This window comes from Lampetra fluviatilis, chromosome 40 (assembly GCF_964198595.1).
Source record: "Lampetra fluviatilis chromosome 40, kcLamFluv1.1, whole genome shotgun sequence".
Classification (NCBI taxonomy): Eukaryota; Metazoa; Chordata; class Hyperoartia; order Petromyzontiformes; family Petromyzontidae; genus Lampetra; species Lampetra fluviatilis.
The window spans coordinates 748,761-768,657 of record NC_136314.1 but is presented as its reverse complement, the minus strand read 5'-3'; the positions used below and the strand labels follow the sequence as shown (position 1 = coordinate 768,657).

General features: G+C 43.6%; 1 protein-coding gene across 1 annotated transcript in view; it reads left to right on the top strand.

Annotated features, from left to right (window-relative positions):
• Window positions 1-19,674, top strand: part of LOC144946243 (kinesin-like protein KIFC3) — a 30,739-nt gene extending 11,065 nt beyond the window's left edge. Inside the window, exons 10-11 of the mRNA XM_078875135.1 lie at window positions 14,362-14,457; window positions 19,534-19,674. Coding sequence (XP_078731261.1) covers window positions 14,362-14,457; window positions 19,534-19,674 — 237 coding nt within the window. The remainder of the gene's footprint in view (window positions 1-14,361; window positions 14,458-19,533) is intronic.
• Window positions 19,675-19,897: the final 223 nt, after the last annotated feature.

Here is a 19,897-nt window from a genome sequence, read left to right as displayed (position 1 = left end):
CATGAATTATGCCTTGACACTCAACTGATACTTATCTGTAAAGGCACGTAGGGATAAAATAAAATAGATCACGACGTTTCGGGCGCAACACAAGCGTCCGTCATCAGGTGGGAAAGCATGGTCTGCATGCATCAGCATGCAGACTGTTTTAAAACGGTCTGCATGTCGGATGCTTGTGTTGCGCCCGAAACGTCGTGATCTATTTTATTTTATACCTACGTGACTTTACAGAAAGAACCAAAGAATATGGATTCCTGCAGTCACGAAAGCTTCAAATCAAGATTGATACTTATCTGATTTCATGTTTGTTCTATTAGCCACATCGGTTCTATTAGCCACATCGTGTAACTTGCCAATTGTTTCAACTGCCCATGCAACCAGTTTCTTAACCCTTTCCGATGATGCATGTGTACGTCATCAGTTTTCCTTCCGGTTCCATTCTGATGACGTAAAAAGATCAAATAAATGTATCGTTACCGAGGCTCTCACAAAGCCATGCGGGAGGGCGTGTGGCACAGTTTGGTGCCAGCTTTTATAGAGTGCGGTCGTGTCTCTACAGTTGTCTGTGGCGATTACGATGTCTTTAAAAACAATGGCGCTAAGCCTCTCTAAATAATATTAACGCTTGAGCCGCTTGCACGTTCAGAAGTTAATTCGTGAACGGGACTCACCCTGTAACTTTCAAATGTCTCGTTATGGGAAAAGCGTTAAATCCATCCACCTCTATCCATCAAGCAATGCGAATGGGTAAAACGCAATGAGTCGATCGGCCCGTTAGATGAAGCGGGGTCAAGTGTGCTGCCTGAACAGTGTGCAGGAGTCGGCAGTGGGGCTTTCTTTAGCCACCTCTACTGGAGGCCCTTTCCACCAGCAGTGCTGAGAGCAAGCAGTTGGAGGGCTGCATGAAATTTGGCCTATAAGGAAGCATTCATTCATTAATTCATAGATTTAAATAGGTTATTACGTACTGGATAAATGCATTGAATTGTGCATGTGAGAATCGATGATTTGAAATTCATGCACATTGTATATACTTGATATTTCAATATTACATTTAGGCTACTGGAATTAATAAAATTATCCAGACAGAAACACTTGAAAACATTGATGAGAGAGAATTGATTCTTCTGTAGAATTGCAACGTCAAATAATAATTCATTGCATCGCTGGCCGGAATATGGATGAATATCGATGAATATAAGATGAATATTCACATGCCTTATAATTCTATTTTTTCCAGTATAATTATTCTGTACATCTCTGGCTGTTGCCTGGTGGGGCTGTTTGTAATTACTGGCGAAACGTCGTACTCGAATTGTAAATGTTGTGGGTTTACTCTCCAACACCCCCGTGCGCTGAACTAGTAACAATATGGCATGTTTTGTTTATGTGACAGACCTTACTAATTGGCTGTATCGGGTGATGGAAGGTTTAACGACGCATTTATATTCCTGGTTCTTTCGGTAAAGTCACGTAGAAGGGAAATAATAAAATAATAAAAATAAAACATAATAAAATAATTCTCACGACGTTTCGGCCACAACGCAAGCAGCCGCCCTCAGGTGAAGAACAGGTCTGTCGGGAAGACAGCGTCTGTCTTGCGTTGTGGCCGAAACGTCGTGAGAATGATTTTATTATGTTTTATTTTTATTATTTTATTATTTCCCTTCTACGTGACTTTACCGAAAGAACCAAGAAGATGAATCCCTGCAGTCACGAAAGCTTTAAATCGAAATTTGACACATTTATATTTACACGATCTTACCCAGAAAAAAAAAACCTCTGTTGTGGATAATATTATAAGCCACTTATATCTGTAAAAGAATCATGACTGCGTCAATGTAGGCTAAAACAGAACAAAAATCACAGCCTTTTGTTGGTCCACCGCCTTCCCCACGCCTTTCATTCATGGCTTGATATTGAGCCACACCTCACTACAGGAGCGCCGGTGAGAATGGGCTGTGTAAGTGATGATGAGGAGGAGGAGGGAGGGGTGCCCAGTCAAAGTTTGTTGTTAATCGTGGCCGGAACTCAAACTTGGGTTGGCGGTGCTCTGACCACTGCCCCACCGCTCCCACCCACCCACGCCCTCAACTCGACTCAATACCAGCGTATAAATATTATGGCGGGGACCTTCAATGACTTTCACTCTCTCTGCAAAACGCTGCCATTCCCCTCTCCCCAACGCCCCTTTGCCATTCAATGCCGTTCACACGGTGTGTTTTGTTAACGTCAATTTTTATGATTCGTATCAAAGTGATTAAATTAATCATCCTATTACGTTCCGCTTAGTCAATACTCGATAGCATGTGTAGTCCAATCTTACTTGCACAAAATGGTCATGCGAGATTAAATGAATGTGCTCTTCGTTTCTTTGTGTTATTACGTAAAGAGTCACCACAGCGCAATTACGATCGTTCTTGTCCGTCCACCAGTGGGCAGTAGAGGTTGCCTTTGTTATTTTATTTAGTTTCCCTCGGTGCTCAGTGTGCCATTGTATAACATCTTTCTTTCACATTGTGCTGAATATAGTGGCTTCTAGAGGCTGCCTGGGTCACCCGCCATGCATGAGATGTGCACATTTTAAAAACGTGTACTCAATAATTGGTGTCGATCGCATCGATACCTGCTGACACATTGGTCCATCCTTACTAAGGCGAATCAACGCACGTTTGAACTATCAGAGCCGATAAGCAACCATCCATGCCACTGCTGGCGGAAGACCACTCCATAAGAGGGAGTGCTGGAGATGTGGTCTGGGGACCACCCTCTGAGAACCACCGCACTCTGAGAACCACCGCTCTATAGGTGTACTTTTGATCGACTCTTCCATGCTGACCTGACGTCCTTGAAGAAGTGGGAGTCGCTACTTTTTACTCCCAACAGACGCCACCCGCCGATCGACTAACTCTGCTCTTACCCATTTATACTGCTGGGTGGGACGGGGATGTAATAAACTTGCGCCGTTGTTTCAAATGCGGCGCCAAGAGATCGAATCGAACCCAGCGGCCTCTGGATTGCGAGTCCAGTGTGATGACCATTGAACCGTTGGATGTAACCAAATGCTCAGTATAGATGAGTGTTTGGTACTTTGACCGCTCATGAATGTATCTGTGTGCGTTGAACTTCTTTCGCACCGTACGCAGCCAACCGTGCTCGCTCGTGAACCATCAGCTGCAAATTCTAGATTTGAAGCTTTCGTGACTGCAAGGATTCATATTCTTAGGTTTTTTCGGTAAAGTCATGTAGGTAAAACATTTCAATTAATAAAAATAAAATAGAAATAAAATAAAAAATCACGACAGCAATCGTGCTGTGACGGTTCCACCTGAAGAACGGAAGCTTGTGTTGCCTCCGAAACGTCGTGATTTTAATTTTATTTTAATTTTACTTTTTTTAATTTTATTTTTTTACCTACGTGACTTTACCGAAAACAACCTAAGAATATCAGCTGCAAAGTCCACGATAATGGCCTCGTGATACAGAGCAGCCTAAGCTCTCATTACTACGAACGTTGAACATCGCCCTCGGCTAAAATAGAAAGAAGAAGAAAAAAACTCGTGACGTAACTAATTCTACAAAATATGATAATTGGTTTTTTTACCCTTCTATCTGGCAACAAAACTGACACCTTTTTACAAGGAGTCATGTTTGCATAGACCGCAATGCCTGCAGTCATAATACAAACAAAAGAACATAACTCTGATAATGTGCACTGTCCTTGAAGTTGATTGGTCCACACCCGAGACAGCTTTCCTTAGAGCCTAGTCTCACATGGGTTGGACCAGATGACGCCAAAAGGCGCACAACTCAAAGACAATGCACCATCAGAATATGAGAGCTCGGGGCAAGCATCTACACTATGGGAACCTCATTTGCCAGTAAAAATATGATAATTGGTTTTTTTTACCCTTCTATCTGGCAACAAAACTGACACCTTTTTACAAGGAGTCATGTTTGCATAGACCGCAATGCCTGCAGTCATAATACAAACAAAAGAACATAACTCTGATAATGTGCACTGTCCTTGAAGTTGATTGGTCCACACCCGAGACAGCTTTCCTTAGAGCCTAGTCTCACATGGGTTGGACCAGATGACGCCAAAAGGCGCACAACTCAAAGACAATGCACCATCAGAGTATGAGAGCTCGGGGCAAGCATCTACACTATGGGAACCTCATTTGCCAGTAAAAATATGATAATTGGTTTTTTTTACCCTTCTATCTGGCAACAAAACTGACACCTTTTTACAAGGAGTCATGTTTGCATAGACCGCAATGCCTGCAGTCATAATACAAACAAAAGAACATAACTCTGATAATGTGCACTGTCCTTGAAGTTGATTGGTCCACACCCGAGACAGCTTTCCTTAGAGCCTAGTCTCACATGGGTTGGACCAGATGACGCCAAAAGGCGCACAACTCAAAGACAATGCACCATCAGAGTATGAGAGCTCGGGGCAAGCATCTACACTATGGGAGTTTTGTTGCCAGATAGAAGGGTAAAAAAAACCAATTATCATATTTTTACTGGCAAATGAGGTTCCCATAGTGTAGATGCTTGCCCCGAGCTCTCATACTCTGATGGTGCATTGTCTTTGAGTTGTGCGCCTTTTGGCGTCATCTGGTCCAACCCATGTGAGACTAGGCTCTAAGGAAAGCTGTCTCGGGTGTGGACCAATCAACTTCAAGGACAGTGCACATTATCAGAGTTATGTTCTTTTGTTTGTATTATGACTGCAGGCATTGCGGTCTATGCAAACATGACTCCTTGTAAAAAGGTGTCAGTTTTGTTGCCAGATAGAAGGGTAAAAAAAACCAATTATCATAATTCTACAAAGGTTACTCTTACATAAGGGATTAATTGCATTATGTGCTCGCTTTTGCAAAGGGCATTTCACTTTTCAGCTTTACATGTACACTGCACCACAGAAGGAACGTGGGCTTTGGCGGCAGGGATCATGGGATGCAAGGGGGCATGGAGTAATCCATGCTGGGCATTGAGCGAAGACATAGAAGGACACGTGTGTCAGAGAACAAATGTAAATTAGAGACGCCGCGATGGCTGTTAAGAAACGGTAATTCGGTGAGGATGGGACGAATGGTGGCTGCAAGAGATGATAGCTGAACAGGATGGAAGCCAATTGACGGGAACATGTGGACACGTGGAGGTGGATTAATGAAGTCAGCTCTTGGGAAGGAGTGAAATAAATTGTGGCATTGATGATTGAGAGATGGCAAAAGCATGCGCAGGTCTTCATCCAGCAGTCGATAGGTCATGGTTGATGATGTTGTTATATCCCCTACGAGTTACTGGTAGCAGACTTTACCCATTTTTTTGTTAAACAAATTGTTTGGTAATGCCCCTGCATTGACAGTTGTGCACAAGCACAAATAACACTTCATTTAACAGGCTGTATCACGTTCTCCGAAAAAAAGTCGCTCAAAAAATGTGGTTAATGAGCAATCGATGCCATATTTGGATTCAGCACTCGTCAAAACCTCCAGATAAAAAAAAAATGGTTACCTTGGTTCAGAGACTAAAAAGTAAAAAATAAATCTTCGAAAATCAAAGGTTTTCATCTTCTTGGCTCTTTCGGTAAAGTCACGTAAAAGGGAAGTAATAAAATAATAAAAATATAACATAATAAAACAATTCTCACGACGTTTCGGCCACAACGCAAGCAGCCGTCCTCAGGCGAAGAATGAGACATTATCAAGCTAGGAGCTTATATAGGTGTTGCGAGGAGGAGCGCCTTAACAAAAGAATGTGCATATGAAGAGGAATTTAGCATACCAATGGACAATGCGTAGGAGGTGGGCGGAGGGGTTTCAAAGTCCCATTATGCCCATGCATTATGCAGGATCAACAGCACCACGGGGGGGGCGCAAGGAACAGCGTTAATAAAGGAAAGGAATGTTAGTGATATGTAGCTGCATTTACCAAACAACCACGTAGAAAACCAAAGTAAAAACTACATAAAAAACTAAAATATAAACTGAAACTTACTATACTCTACAATAAGCTGAGTTACTAACAACAAATAATAAATTACAATTCTACGTCGTAAGAAGTATATAATATACTTCCATCTAAACTTTATTCTCTTAGCATATACAGTACTATATACTGCCATAGATAAACCCAACATTAAATTATATACTGTATTGCTGTAAACCACCCTATACTTTATACATTTTAATATAACACTATGTATTATTCAACTCACCCTAATGTGTATCGAAATGGTTTATTACGTCCTTCCAATGATTGCTAAGCCTGAATCCATCTTCTCGGTTAAAATGGTCTATGTGTTTGTATATGTGAATCGCCTCATGAACGAATCTCTCATGATAGCCAGATGGCTTGCAGAGAACCTCCGTCTTGGAGAAGTCAATGTCATGTGAGCCCACTGAGTTGTAACAGTGGTCTGCCACGGCTGAGGTGTTTGTCCTACCGTGTTTTAGATCAGCTTTATGTTCACGAATGCGGTCTGAGACGTGTCGTTTGGTTTCCCCAATGTAACTGCTTCCACAGAGGCAACTTAGTTTGTAGACGCCAGGGTACTGTATGTCTGGAATCACATCTTTTACAGATGGTACCAGATCACGGACTTTATGTACTGTGTTGAATCGGACCTGGATCTTGTGTTTAATCAGGATTTTGGAGATCTTTTTTGTGACCCCAGCAATGTAGGGTAAGGTGATGGTCTTGAAAGGCTCCTCAACAGGATCTTTCTTGATGGTTGGAGTGATGGCTTTGCGGATTGTGTAGTCGGAGTAACCATTAGCCTTAAGAGCTTGGCGTACGTGTTTGAGTTCACTGGAAATGTGTTCATGGTCGGAGATGCATTGGGCTCTATGATATAGAGTCTTGATGAGGGAATTCTTCTGGGATGGATGGTGGTGGGAATCCGGTTTTAGATAAGCATCCGTGTGGGTGGCTTTCCTGTAGACAGAGTGGCTCATTGAACCATCAGGTCTCCTTTTGATTAGGACATCCAAAAAGGGTAGCTTGCCATCATTTTCGACGTCCATGGTGAATCTGATGGCTGGGTGTATGGAATTGATGTGGTCGAGAAAATGGTCTAGAGCAGGCCGGCCATGTGGCCTCGACCACATCAATTCCATACACCCAGCCATCAGATTCACTATGGACGTCGAAAATGATGGCAAGCTACCCTTTTTGGATGTCCTAATCAAAAGGAGACCTGATGGTTCAATGAGCCACTCTGTCTACAGGAAAGCCACCCACACGGATGCTTATCTAAAACCGGATTCCCACCACCATCCATCCCAGAAGAATTCCCTCATCAAGACTCTATATCATAGAGCCCAATGCATCTCCGACCATGAACACATTTCCAGTGAACTCAAACACGTACGCCAAGCTCTTAAGGCTAATGGTTACTCCGACTACACAATCCGCAAAGCCATCACTCCAACCATCAGGAAAGATCCTGTTGAGGAGCCTTTCAAGACCATCACCTTACCCTACATTGCTGGGGTCACAAAAAAGATCTCCAAAATCCTGATTAAACACAAGATCCAGGTCCGATTCAACACAGTACATAAAGTCCGTGATCTGGTACCATCTGTAAAAGATGTGATTCCAGACATACAGTACCCTGGCGTCTACAAACTAAGTTGCCTCTGTGGAAGCAGTTACATTGGGGAAACCAAACGACACGTCTCAGACCGCATTCGTGAACATAAAGCTGATCTAAAACACGGTAGGACAAACACCTCAGCCGTGGCAGACCACTGTTACAACTCAGTGGGCTCACATGACATTGACTTCTCCAAGACGGAGGTTCTCTGCAAGCCATCTGGCTATCATGAGAGATTCGTTCATGAGGCGATTCACATATACAAACACAGAGACAATTTTAACCGAGAAGATGGATTCAGGCTTAGCAATCATTGGAAGGACGTAATAAACCATTTCGATACACATTAGGGTGAGTTGAATAATACATAGTGTTATATTAAAATGTATAAAGTATAGGGTGGTTTACAGCAATACAGTATATAATTTAATGTTGGGTTTATCTATGGCAGTATATAGTACTGTATATGCTAAGAGAATAAAGTTTAGATGGAAGTATATTATATACTTCTTACGACGTAGAATTGTAATTTATTATTTGTTGTTAGTAACTCAGCTTTTTGTAGAGTATAGTAAGTTTCAGTTTATATTTTAGTTTTTTATGTAGTTTTTACTTTGGTTTTCTACGTGGTTGTTTGGTAAATGCAGCTACATATCACTAACATTCCTTTCCTTTATTAACGCTGTTCCTTGCGCCCCCCCCGTGGTGCTGTTGATCCTGCATAATGCATGGGCATAATGGGACTTTGAAACCCCTCCGCCCACCTCCTACGCATTGTCCATTGGTATGCTAAATTCCTCTTCATATGCACATTCTTTTGTTAAGGCGCTCCTCCTCGCAACACCTATATAAGCTCCTAGCTTGATAATGTTCTCATTCTTCGCCTGAGGACGGCTGCTTGCGTTGTGGCCGAAACGTCGTGAGAATTGTTTTATTATGTTTTATTTTTATTATTTTATTACTTCCCTTCTACGTGACTTTACCGAAAGAACCAAGAAGATGAATCCCTGCAGTCACGAAAGCTTTAAATCGAAAATCAAAGGTTTTCGTTTTTTAATTTTAAATTAACATTTGAAGATTCATCTCGGTACAGTATTCACAAACACAACTATATTTATACCACGTTTCAGCTTTCTGGTCCTATTAAAACTGCATCGTAATTGGCACCAATCAGTCACTCGGTGACTCACGATGCCTATTCAATAGTTGGTACTGCCAACGGTAAAGGTGGTGCCCTGCAATTGCTTGCTCATGCTCATGCGCGCGCAGAAGGTGCCCGCACAAGGGGGACTACTCGAAAACCCCTTTGCAGAGGATATTTCACCGACTCTTCCACGCTGGCTAAGATGTACGTTGAACTTCTTTCGCACCGCACGTCGCCAACCGCGCCAATCGGCGGTGGGAGCAGCCACACGTCGCCCCACCATATGCGACCTGCCAAGCGACTAACTGCGGGGAATCCCTCTGGGTGGGTAGAGGCGGCGGGATTTAAGAGATTTGCACCTCCGTTCCAACTGCCATCCAGGAGGTTGAACCAGCGACCTGCTGGCCATAATACTGGCGCGCTACCCCAATTAGATACAGTCCGGTCCACTTAATTTCATTGCAGTGTTGAGTGAAATTAGGGTAAGATCGTGTCGACTGCATCACATGCTATTTTAGCAGTAGGCCATCTACATGCATTAGAAATCTTTATGAATCACCGCATGAGTACTGGCAATTGGTTGCCAATGATTCAAGGTCTACGGGGCGACTGGGCATTTCCCCTCTCATCCAATTGTGCCAATCCAGTGTATACTTTCATTAGCAGTCAATAGAGAATTGTGCATGCCTTATTCACGTGTGCCAGCACTGCTAATCATTACACTCATGATAGCTATAACTCCTGCTAGCTATTTATTTTTGTCGGTCAAATTAAATTGAGAAACATCCATTTGGAGTATTTGACTGCTATCAATTTCTACGCGATAAGCCGTTGAGCTATAATTCGTGGTCAGGTCGCTTCTGAAAAATAGCTAATCGCTCAGTGGTCCTTATCTGGTAAAATAAAAAAATTGTTTCTGGTTCTAAATTCCATTTGTTCTGTGCACATCGCATCTTCATTCAACGACATTTGCTTTCTAAAATGTCACAGCTGACAGTGTACCATCATTTGTGAGAGAATAGCCCCAGAAGATGGATTTACAGAAATACATGAGAACTCGGTCTTCTCCCCGACACTGTTACCCACAATTTCTATCATCTGAAGGAGCTGTGGGATCCATAAAAAAACCTCCTATGATCTATAGACCTAGTTCTGCTGATGTGGCATATGATAGCGGACAATACGATTCTTCTTCTTGGTTCTTTCGGTAAAGTCACATAGAAGGGAAATAATAAAATAATAAAAATTAAACATAATAAAATACAATTCTCACGACGTTTCGGCCACAGCGCAAGCAGCCGTCCTCAGGTGAAGAACAGATCATTCAGACGCTGTCTTTCCGACAGACCTGTTCTTCACCTGAGGACGGCTGCTTGCGTTGTGGCCGAAACGTCGTGAGAATTTTATTTTATTATGTTTTATTTTTATTATTTTATTATTTCCCTTCTACGTGACTTTACTGAAAGAACCAAGAAGATGAATCCCTGCAGTCACGAAAGCTTTAAATCGAAATACGATTCTTGAGAATTGTCCTGTACATCACCAAGGGGCCGTCCATAAATGACGTCACGCACCTGGGGGGGGGCGGGTCAGACATTTGTGACGACGTGTGACGAGGGAGGGGTTGAGAAATGTGACGTCACGTAAATAATGCGCAACTTTAAATAAATATATACAACACGTTCTACTTAATTAAATATACTTTTTAATAAATGTTTTCTCCTACAACATTAGAGTGCAGCGGCACATTAAATACGCACTACAATGACGATAGTTTAAAGCGATTGAAGCATGTTATTATTAAGTTTTTTGGGGGGGCAGAGCTTTGTGACGTCATATTTGAGGGGGGTCTGACTTTTTGTGACGCCGTGTGACGGGGGGGGGGGGGTCAAAAATCGTCCAAAATCGCGTGACGTCATTTATGGACGGCCCCCAAGAAGATTGTACTCTTTATTGGAATTCACTTTAGCTGCACTGGCAGCAGATGTTTACTACTCTGCTCATAGTGTTCACTTGCATGCCAATAATTTCTGAAAGCTGGAATTTGCCAAATTAACCCTTTCCCGTTCCGATACGCCTGCGAATTGCAGGGTGTGGGTGTCCCGTTCACCGCTGAATCTCGGAACGTGCAATCGGCTCGGCGTTCAGTTTATTTAGAGAGGTGTAGCGCCGTTGTTTTTAAAGACATTGTTACTCACCGCAGAGAACTGTAGCAACACGACCACACTCTACGATAGCTGGCGCCAAACTGTGCCACACACCCTCCCGCATGGCCTTTTATGGAAGTAAAACTGATGACGTACACATACGTCATCGCAATGGGAAAGGGTAAAGTGGAAAACAATATTTTATGATGTTTGTTGTTTTATTGATGAGTCATTGATGACAGAGCTGAGACGATCAACTCACTACACCCGAAGAAGCTGGCCTAACCCACAGATTTAATGCTGGGTTATTGCCTGGATTTGAAAGGAGGGTTTTTCGCTGTGCCAGATCAGTGTGCTGACGCTGAGGTCACCGCCATGAGCCGCGTAGGCCACATCACCACTGCCCGTAGAAGTTACCTTGAGAAACCCCATTTCTTGCGACGGAGGTCATCTCTCAATTCGGCTACTGGCACGCAAATCAGTGTTCTTGTTGTCAAAGACCACGTGGCTTATCCTGTGAATGTTCGGATTGACGTATCTCTGATAAGATATTAAGAGCGCCTTGAAGTTGAGAAAGTCGTGCTTTTTTAGTAATGGGACTTTCAAACCCACCCACCTAACCCCTTTGTAATTGAATGTTACACAAACTAATATTCTTTGGGTCTTTCTGTAAAATCACGTAGAATAGTTCAAAGAAAATAACAAACAAAAAACTACGACGTTTCGATCGCAACACAAGCGGTCGTCATCAGGAAAAGGGGGGGGGGTTAACTTCTAAAGGCAAACTGTTTGTAAACGTAGCAGCCAATGTTAATGTAAGTGGTGGGCTGCCAGGTAAAAATGAGCATGTTAATGGAACATCGCCTCGCAGCATTCTCGAGGTTGGCGCACGAGTTGGCTCTCGGCGCGCTCGCCGTGGAGGCCGCTCAGCGATCTTACATTAACATGCTCATTTTTACCTGGCAGCCCACCACTTACATTAACATTGGCTGCTACCTTTATAAACTGTTTGCCTTTAGAAGCTAACCCCCCTTTTCCTGATGACGACTGCTTGTGTTGCGATCGAAACGTCGTAGTTGTTTTAAAATGATTTGTTGTTATTTTCTTTGAACCTATCTACGTGAATTCTAGATTTGAAGCTTTCGTGACTGCAAGGATTCATACTCTTAGTTGTTTCGGTGAAGTCACGTAGGTAAAAAAATGAAATTAAAATTAATTAAAAACATTTTTTATTTTAATTTAATTGTTTTACCTATCTACGTGACTTTACCGAAAGACCCAAAGAACATGAATTCCTTCAGTCACGAAAGCTTTAAGTCAAGATTTACAACTAAATAACTTTAAAAAAAGATAAACGATTCGTTGCGATTCTGTATGATATTCACAATAGAGGTACGTGTAGAAACGTTCTATGAACGTTGTAAATGTACAGCAAGCAATTGCTGGGCAGTTTCTTGGGGTCAGTGAATTACAGCACTACTCTCTCGCCCCGATTTGAATGCGAATGCTTGCTCGACTTGACATTCCGATTCAATAATAATTGATCATAATCAATCCTAGTGCCGCCCTTCTTCATGTATCTAACATCCTGGTTAATGGTAGCACTTCGATTGGTCGCTGGGTTGACATGGTCTCATTACTTACGACGTATAGAGATTGAAGGACATTGATTCCTACGCGTTGCAATTCGATGCATTAAACATGAGCTCAAGAATCATTAGCAACTGATGAATCCATACTTTTCTGAATACTTAACAATAATCCTGTAGGAGTGAGCAATGCTGAAGATGTGCATTACACTTCCGTGCAGGGGTATGGCGTTCAAGTGTGCACCTTGGTTGACGATGCTGCGTTGGCAGTGGTACACAAGCACACGTAACGACATCTCAACGCATTCGTCAATAGCGCTGCCTAATAAAGAAAAACATCGAACGGGCAATATATTTCATCCTCGCAGTGGCTTTCGGCTGGCCATTGAACAAAGACGGTGGTGACCGCATCTGCGCGCTTTCAGATGCCCTTCTGCGGCCGTCTGGAACACTCTTCCTTCCGATATTAGGAAGCCACTGGAGCTACGCACATTTAAATATCGATTGAAAACTAATTTATTCGTGAGTGCTTTTTGTGTTAATGTTTATTGTCCTTCCCTGCACCTCCGATTAGCACAGTTGGCTATGTACAGTGCGAAATAAGTTGAACGCACATACATTTCACAGCACACATATTTGTTCTTTTCTTTTTTAACGGCAGTGTTACTGACGAATGTGTTCAGTTTCGTATTATCAAGTGTGCAGATGGTGGAACTGCAACCAGGACCCAGGCATGGCGCTACAAAGACATTGCCAGGGGACCCCATTCATTCCTTGCACCAGGGCCCATGCCAACCGTGGTGCTGCACTGCATCGCAAGCACATGTTGGGCGCACAGGTGTCCCGTGGGGAGATGTTAACTACCTCGCGTGGTATGCAGGAGGTCGTGGGTTAGATCCCGTCCCTAAGGCCTGCTGTATATTTGGAGTTTGCATGTTTCCGTCCCAGTGGTCTTGTTTCTTTTTTTCCGGGTCCCCCGGTTTTTCCCTCCACGTTTAGAAACGTGCCTTTGGAGTATTTGTCTGCTTTAAATTCCCACGTGATAAGCCACTTCGTTGAGCTGTCATTTGTGACCAGGTCGCTTCTGAAACAAAGCCCATAGCTCAGTGGACCTTACCTTGTGAAATTAAAAAAGAGTTTAGTTTTTACACTATGAGACCTCCTTTACCAGTGGAAAAATATAGTGATAGGTTTTTAGCCTTTCAACTGGTACAATAACTGACACCTTTATACAAGGGTAAAAACCTATCACTATATTTTGCCACCGGTAAAGGAGGTCTCATAGTGTAAATGCTTACCCCGAGCTCTCAATACTCTGATAGTGCGCTGTTTTGAGTTGTAGGCCTTTTGGCGTCATCTGGTCCAACACCAATGGAGACGAGGCTCTAAGAAAAGCTGTCTCGGGTGTGGACCAATCAACTTCAAGGACAGTGCATACCATCATCAGAGTTGTTTCTTTTTGTTTGCATTTTGACTGCTTGTGTTGTGGTTATTGCAAACATGATGCCTTGTATAAAGGTGTCAGTTTTTGTACCAGTTGAAAGGGTAAAAACCTATCACTATAGTTTAGTTTTTGTTTAGTTTTACAGGTGTGAGGCATAGACCGTTAGTCTATACTTCTGCGTAGGTTTTTTTTGACGGTTGTGCTGCATCGCACCCCGACTTGTTTTCAGTTTGTACCTCGTGTCGCTCCACGTGACGTCCATCGTTTTGAGTTCCCAAAGCAGCTGCCCGGCACGTGTGAGACAAACGTCGGGCATCGTGCCGAGCATCGCGTCGTGCAACCCGCCGGAGAGCTGCGTTTGTTGTGAAGGGGAGTGTGCGATAAAACGCCGGCGGTTTGACGTGGTTGTGTTGTGTGACCGTGCACAGGTGTTTCTAGCCCTACGCAATGGCTCCTTGCACGTGCCCTACCGGAACTCCAAGCTCACCCACCTCCTGCAGCCAGCCCTGGGTGGGAACGCCAAGGTTTGTCCTCTCACGGCACCACTCAACGTCCGCGAGAATTGTCGTCATGCATTAGCTCGGAGGGAATAATTTTAAGCGATTTAAACTATATTTACTTTAGCAGGTTTAGGCCTACTGAGCTATTTAGCTCCTTTTCAGAAGCAACCAGGTCACAAATGACAGCTCCACGAAGTGGCTCATCACGTGGGCATTTTATAGCAGCCCAAATGCTCTGAACGCACGTTTATATATGTGGAGAGAAAAAACCTGAGGAACAGGAGAGAAACAGCTACGCGACCACGGGGAGAGACATGCGCACTCCAAGAATAGAAAGCATGCGTCAGGGTCGGGATCTGACCCACGACTGCTGGTGGTAGGTATACCAGGGGAGATAGTTACCATCTCGCCCTACCACTACTGGTGGTAGGGCCTCCACTGGGGCAAGCTCATGAGAGCCCCTCTTGTGGCTATTATGACAAACTCTATAACAGGCCAGACATCTTGGAAGAGGTGGGAATACCCCCACTTTACCCCACCGCATGCAACAGCTTCCCACATAAATTCCATACCAAAATAATAGGGAGAAACTATAGATGCAAAACATTTTAAATTCGAACCCTCTGCATGCCTTCAGTCAACCTCAATACATTTTGAACACTCTCCCGATGCAACTTCATCCAACATAGCCGGTGTGATCCGCTTAGAATCTTCCATGATCCTTCAGTTGAAGTCAGCGATGTCTCACGGATTTTGTCGCGTGCACACACACACGTGGTGTTCGATGTAACTCCACCAGAGAAAATCCACTGGGGTTGTTTCAGGTGACCACGGGGACCGTGCAATTGTTTCCACCTCGGCCAAGTCAACAAACGGCCATCTCTTTCGACCAATCTCGTACTGCACAAGGACTGGGTTACGATATATCAGTGTGGTTTCTGTAGATGGAGCACCCTGTATTTTTTTCCAGCATTACATTCAGGGTTTTATTCTATTTTTTTTATTTTTTCCAAAACCCGATTGACAATTCTACTAATTGGCATTGTCGGAAAACGTCCATTTGGATCTCCTCACAAAGCGACCCATTTGCTTTTAAGAATGGCCTGGAGAAGCAAACTTCACTGAACTTTGTTCAAATTACCTTCAAATTCCTTTTTTTATCCACAAACTAAGCAGTGCGTTTTCCCACACAACCTGCTTAGAGAACATATTTTTAGCATGGCAGCCAAACTGATATTTTTCATTCCCAGAGGTAGAATTTTGCGAAATTTTATGAAAACAAAACCTAAATATTACGGGGTTTGTTGCACAATCATTGGGGACCGGGCTAAGACCATCAGCTCGATGCACTTGAGAACCAAATTTAATCACTGGCTGAGGCTCAAACCCACAATGCACTTGAGAACCAAATTTAATCACTGGCTGAGGCTCAAACCCACAATGCCATTGGTGCCTAGTCAGCGCTCTAACCCTGGGCCATTGGGCCACCTCAAACTGTCGTCACTTCCTGCTGTGAAATATAAACCGATACAATGTTGTACATTTTATGAATCCTATTCTTGTGTGTACCGGCATATTGAGATAAACAAACGTGCGTCATTTTTTTGTGGGTATGAAAAAAATTAATGTGTTGTAGCTCTGCCTTAATTAACACGCCCTGGCTGGTTTTTCTACATTGGAAGTCGCCAATTTCACCGCTTGTCAATTCGTAATGCGCGTTGACTGATTGCAACGAGGCCAAATGGGTTTACAGCGGCTATAAGTTGAATCGTACTTAAACGGTCAATGTTCAAGTTACGTTGACAAGTGATTATGGAAAACATGCCGCCACTTATGAAGAATTGGCCATGGCAGATGAAGGAAATCAACGAGGGACGTATCAAACGCACGCGGTTGGAATCCTCTCCAGTGACGTTTCGGTGTCAGCGTTTGTTGTTCCTTGTTGGGCCTGCCACAATTCAAATAGGCGAGAGTAATGAATTTGTCATGAACTAGTTTAACACGTAGGCTTTCGCGACCAATATTATCCATAATAGAGGTTTTTTGGGTTAGATCGCGTAAATATATAAGTGTGGTCAGCACATCTACGCCTCTATATAAGAAACGAAACAGATGGACTTCTCCACAAATCTGGCTGTCGCCTGATGAAGCTAGTAGTAATTACTGGTGAAACGTCGTACTCAGATTGTAAATGTTGTGGCTTGGCTCTCCAACACACCGGTTAGTGCTGTACTAGTGACGAATTGGCACGTTCTGTTTACGTGACAACCCTTACGAGTTGGCCGTGTTGGGTGGTGGCGGGTTTTAAAGACACATTTATATATTTACGCATTCTAACCAAAAAATTATAACGTCATACACGAATTTGTCAAGTGTATATCACGGCCTCTTTCCCGAGTTACAGACCAGCCCGCCTTTGGTCACATTCAATTAGGCCTGACATTGTTCAAGCGCATCCTCCTCGTAACTGTAACATAAGGGTCAGCGCTCACGTGAATGCTACTGTAGATTAAAAAAAACATAAATAATTGAAGGAGGAAAAAAAACATCAAGCAAGTTTTTTTTATTTGCTCGGTCTTGTTTAACAAATCGTACGAAGCATGCATCGTTTTAATTATTTACGCAATATGTGCTCGGCGTAACTTGCATCGATGAAGAGGGGCGCACATTTTAGAGACGCAAATTGTGAAGCATCACCGACCCAGTGTTGTTAATCCTCAAAACGTTTGCAAACGGCGAAATGCTTTTCGAGAAGAAATGGCAACGGGAAAACGCATCGATGGGACTGAAACCGCAATGGTAAAACGCACGTGGAGGGGTGGACACACACGCACACAAAAAAACACCATCAATCATATTCCAACATTGTAAGTAGGGATGTAACAATTTGTTGATTGGCGTGGTTTATTGCACTTATGATACGTGCAGAACATTGCCCGTGTAGGAAATAACTCACGTTTTTACGATTTGCGCGTGTCCATCGTTTTTTTCAATCTGCTGCACAGTATATTTATGCCGCTATAGATTTCTCAGATTCGTACAGCTGCATATTTTATTCTGTACATTCATGGCGATGTGTATTTTATATTTAGCACGAGGGCAAACGACAGCAAAAACGGAATCCTGAAATCGAATCGCGACCTTGAATTGTGACAATTCATTGAATCGTTGAGGCTTTGATCATTCCGTGCCTAATGTCAAACAAAATTTTATTTTTAGGTACAATTTTCTGGAAGTAAATAGTGGATGTATTTAGTCGTATCAGCTGAAAGTTATTTATCCGGCAAGACATAAAAAATGGATGATGACGCAGACAGTGCTCTTCATGATAAATTATAATGGTAATAATAAATCAGATTCATATCGTGGCTTTAGTTGTTGTTGTTGAACCACTTCAAGGCACCTAACAATGAAACTATACATCATATACACCATCGTACCGCACTCGGTTGTTAGTCGTGCAGCAATAAACCGATTTCAACCGCCTGTGCTGTCTTTTAATATTCCTTCCCACGTTTTGATGACCCAGACAAAGAAGGGCATGACTACAGTTGCCTTGAAAGATGATTTCGTGATGTTTGAGCTGATTTGACAAAAACACTGTTACTGACACCAGCTGCAGGGGTTAGCGGGACACCTGGAGATGAGAGTCTGGCTTGTACTGAATTCCATGAGATGGATTTTGGGGGGAGGGTTTGGCTCTTCCCTTCCGCGGTGACCCAATCCGGATTGGGAGACGTTCATCTTAAATCAGTTCCCTTTTCATCTTCTTGGTTCTTTCGGCAAAGTCACATAGAAAGGAAATAATAAAAATGAAACATAATATTAATTATTTAATTATGTGTAATTTTTATTATTTTATTATTAAGAAAATAATAAAAATACAACATAATATTAATTATTTTGTTATGTTTTATTTTTATTATTTTATTATTTCCCTTCTACGTGACTTTACCGAAAGAACCAAGAAGATTGATCCCTGCTTTCACGAACCGAAAAAGTTCCCTTTTCCTCGGCCGGCTGCCTTCCAAAGCTACCGAGGCCTCATCTATCCCGGGTTTTGAAATCTGAGTTGTATTCTTCTGCTGCACGCAGCTGGTTCATGGCACCTTCTGTCGGTGCTATCTGGCCAAGACTCCTCTGGATGTTTTCCCCAGAGAGGAGTTCCTCATCCACCACCCAGCGGGGACGTTCCCCAACACCGCCGTATCCCAGCGACAGGTTCATAGAGATGAATCCGTGCACGTCCAGGGATTGCCTTCTCAAAAAACAAAGATGTGGAATTTGTGATGACAATGATGATGATGCCCATTACAGTATTTATTTAGTTACTTACTTATTTGCAAAGCGCCGTGTCACAATACGTTGTGTTCTGTGGCAGGCTTGTTTGTATTTGTCATTTTTACAGGTTTTTTTTCCACGATCGGGCTATCAACGTCATGTCACGAGATGAAGTTTTCTTTCGGGTGTCTCGCAGAGCAGCGCAACCCTTCATTCTTAAGAACAGTTTTTTTTTGTGTTTAGTTTGTTGTCCTTCCCCCGTACCTCCAATTAGCATGCCTTGCTACGTACGGTGCGTGAGAAATTATACGTACATACTTACAGTGGCCCCTGGAAGTGGAAGGTATCTTTTAGCAAACCTGAGACCGCAACGTCGCGTTGGCTTGTCTGTCGAAATCAGTGATGGCAATTTTTTTTCTAATCTTGATGATGTTGATGGCGGTGGCGGTAGTGGTGATGCTGTTACATTGTGTGTGTGTGTGTGCGTACGTGCGTGATGGGGAGCGATGGTGTAGCGGTTAGCGCGCTGCGCTATGAACCCGGCGACACGAGTTCGATTCCCGCTCACGGCCAACACCAGTGACGATTATCTGAACCGGTCCCGGGCCTCCCCTAAGTCGACTCAGCCTCAAATGAGTACCTGGTGCGGTGTGTAAACATTGCCACTGGGGAGACAAAGGCGGTCGGGCGTGGTGCTGGCCACCCACCCCGTCGTGTACCGTTCCGACCTTCATAGGTGCTCGCTAACAGCACTTGCCCCAACAGTCTGTTAAGGCTATACGGGGGTTCTTCTTTGTACGTGCGTGTGTCTCCCGGCAGGCGTGTGTGTTTGTCACCGTGAGCGCTGATGACGCAAACCGCGGAGAAACGCTGAGCACCTTGCAGTTCGGCTCCTCCATCCGTCAGGTGGCACTGGGCACCGATGCGCAACGAGCTACTCCGGCCAGAACCAAGCCCTGAGCTGGGCACGCCCGTGGATCGCCGCCGCCGCTGCCTTTCCAGTGTCTCGGCGTCGTCTCCAGGCATCGTCGTTCAGCCGCGGTCAAGCCACCGCTTGGGTGAAGGCGTGGTGAAACCGCAGCCGCCTCTCATGCCCCTGCGTTGTTATTAATCGACTCAGCGCCACCTGCACGCCAACAATGGAGAATCTTCACAGCTCGTCGGATTCCTCCGGTATAAATAA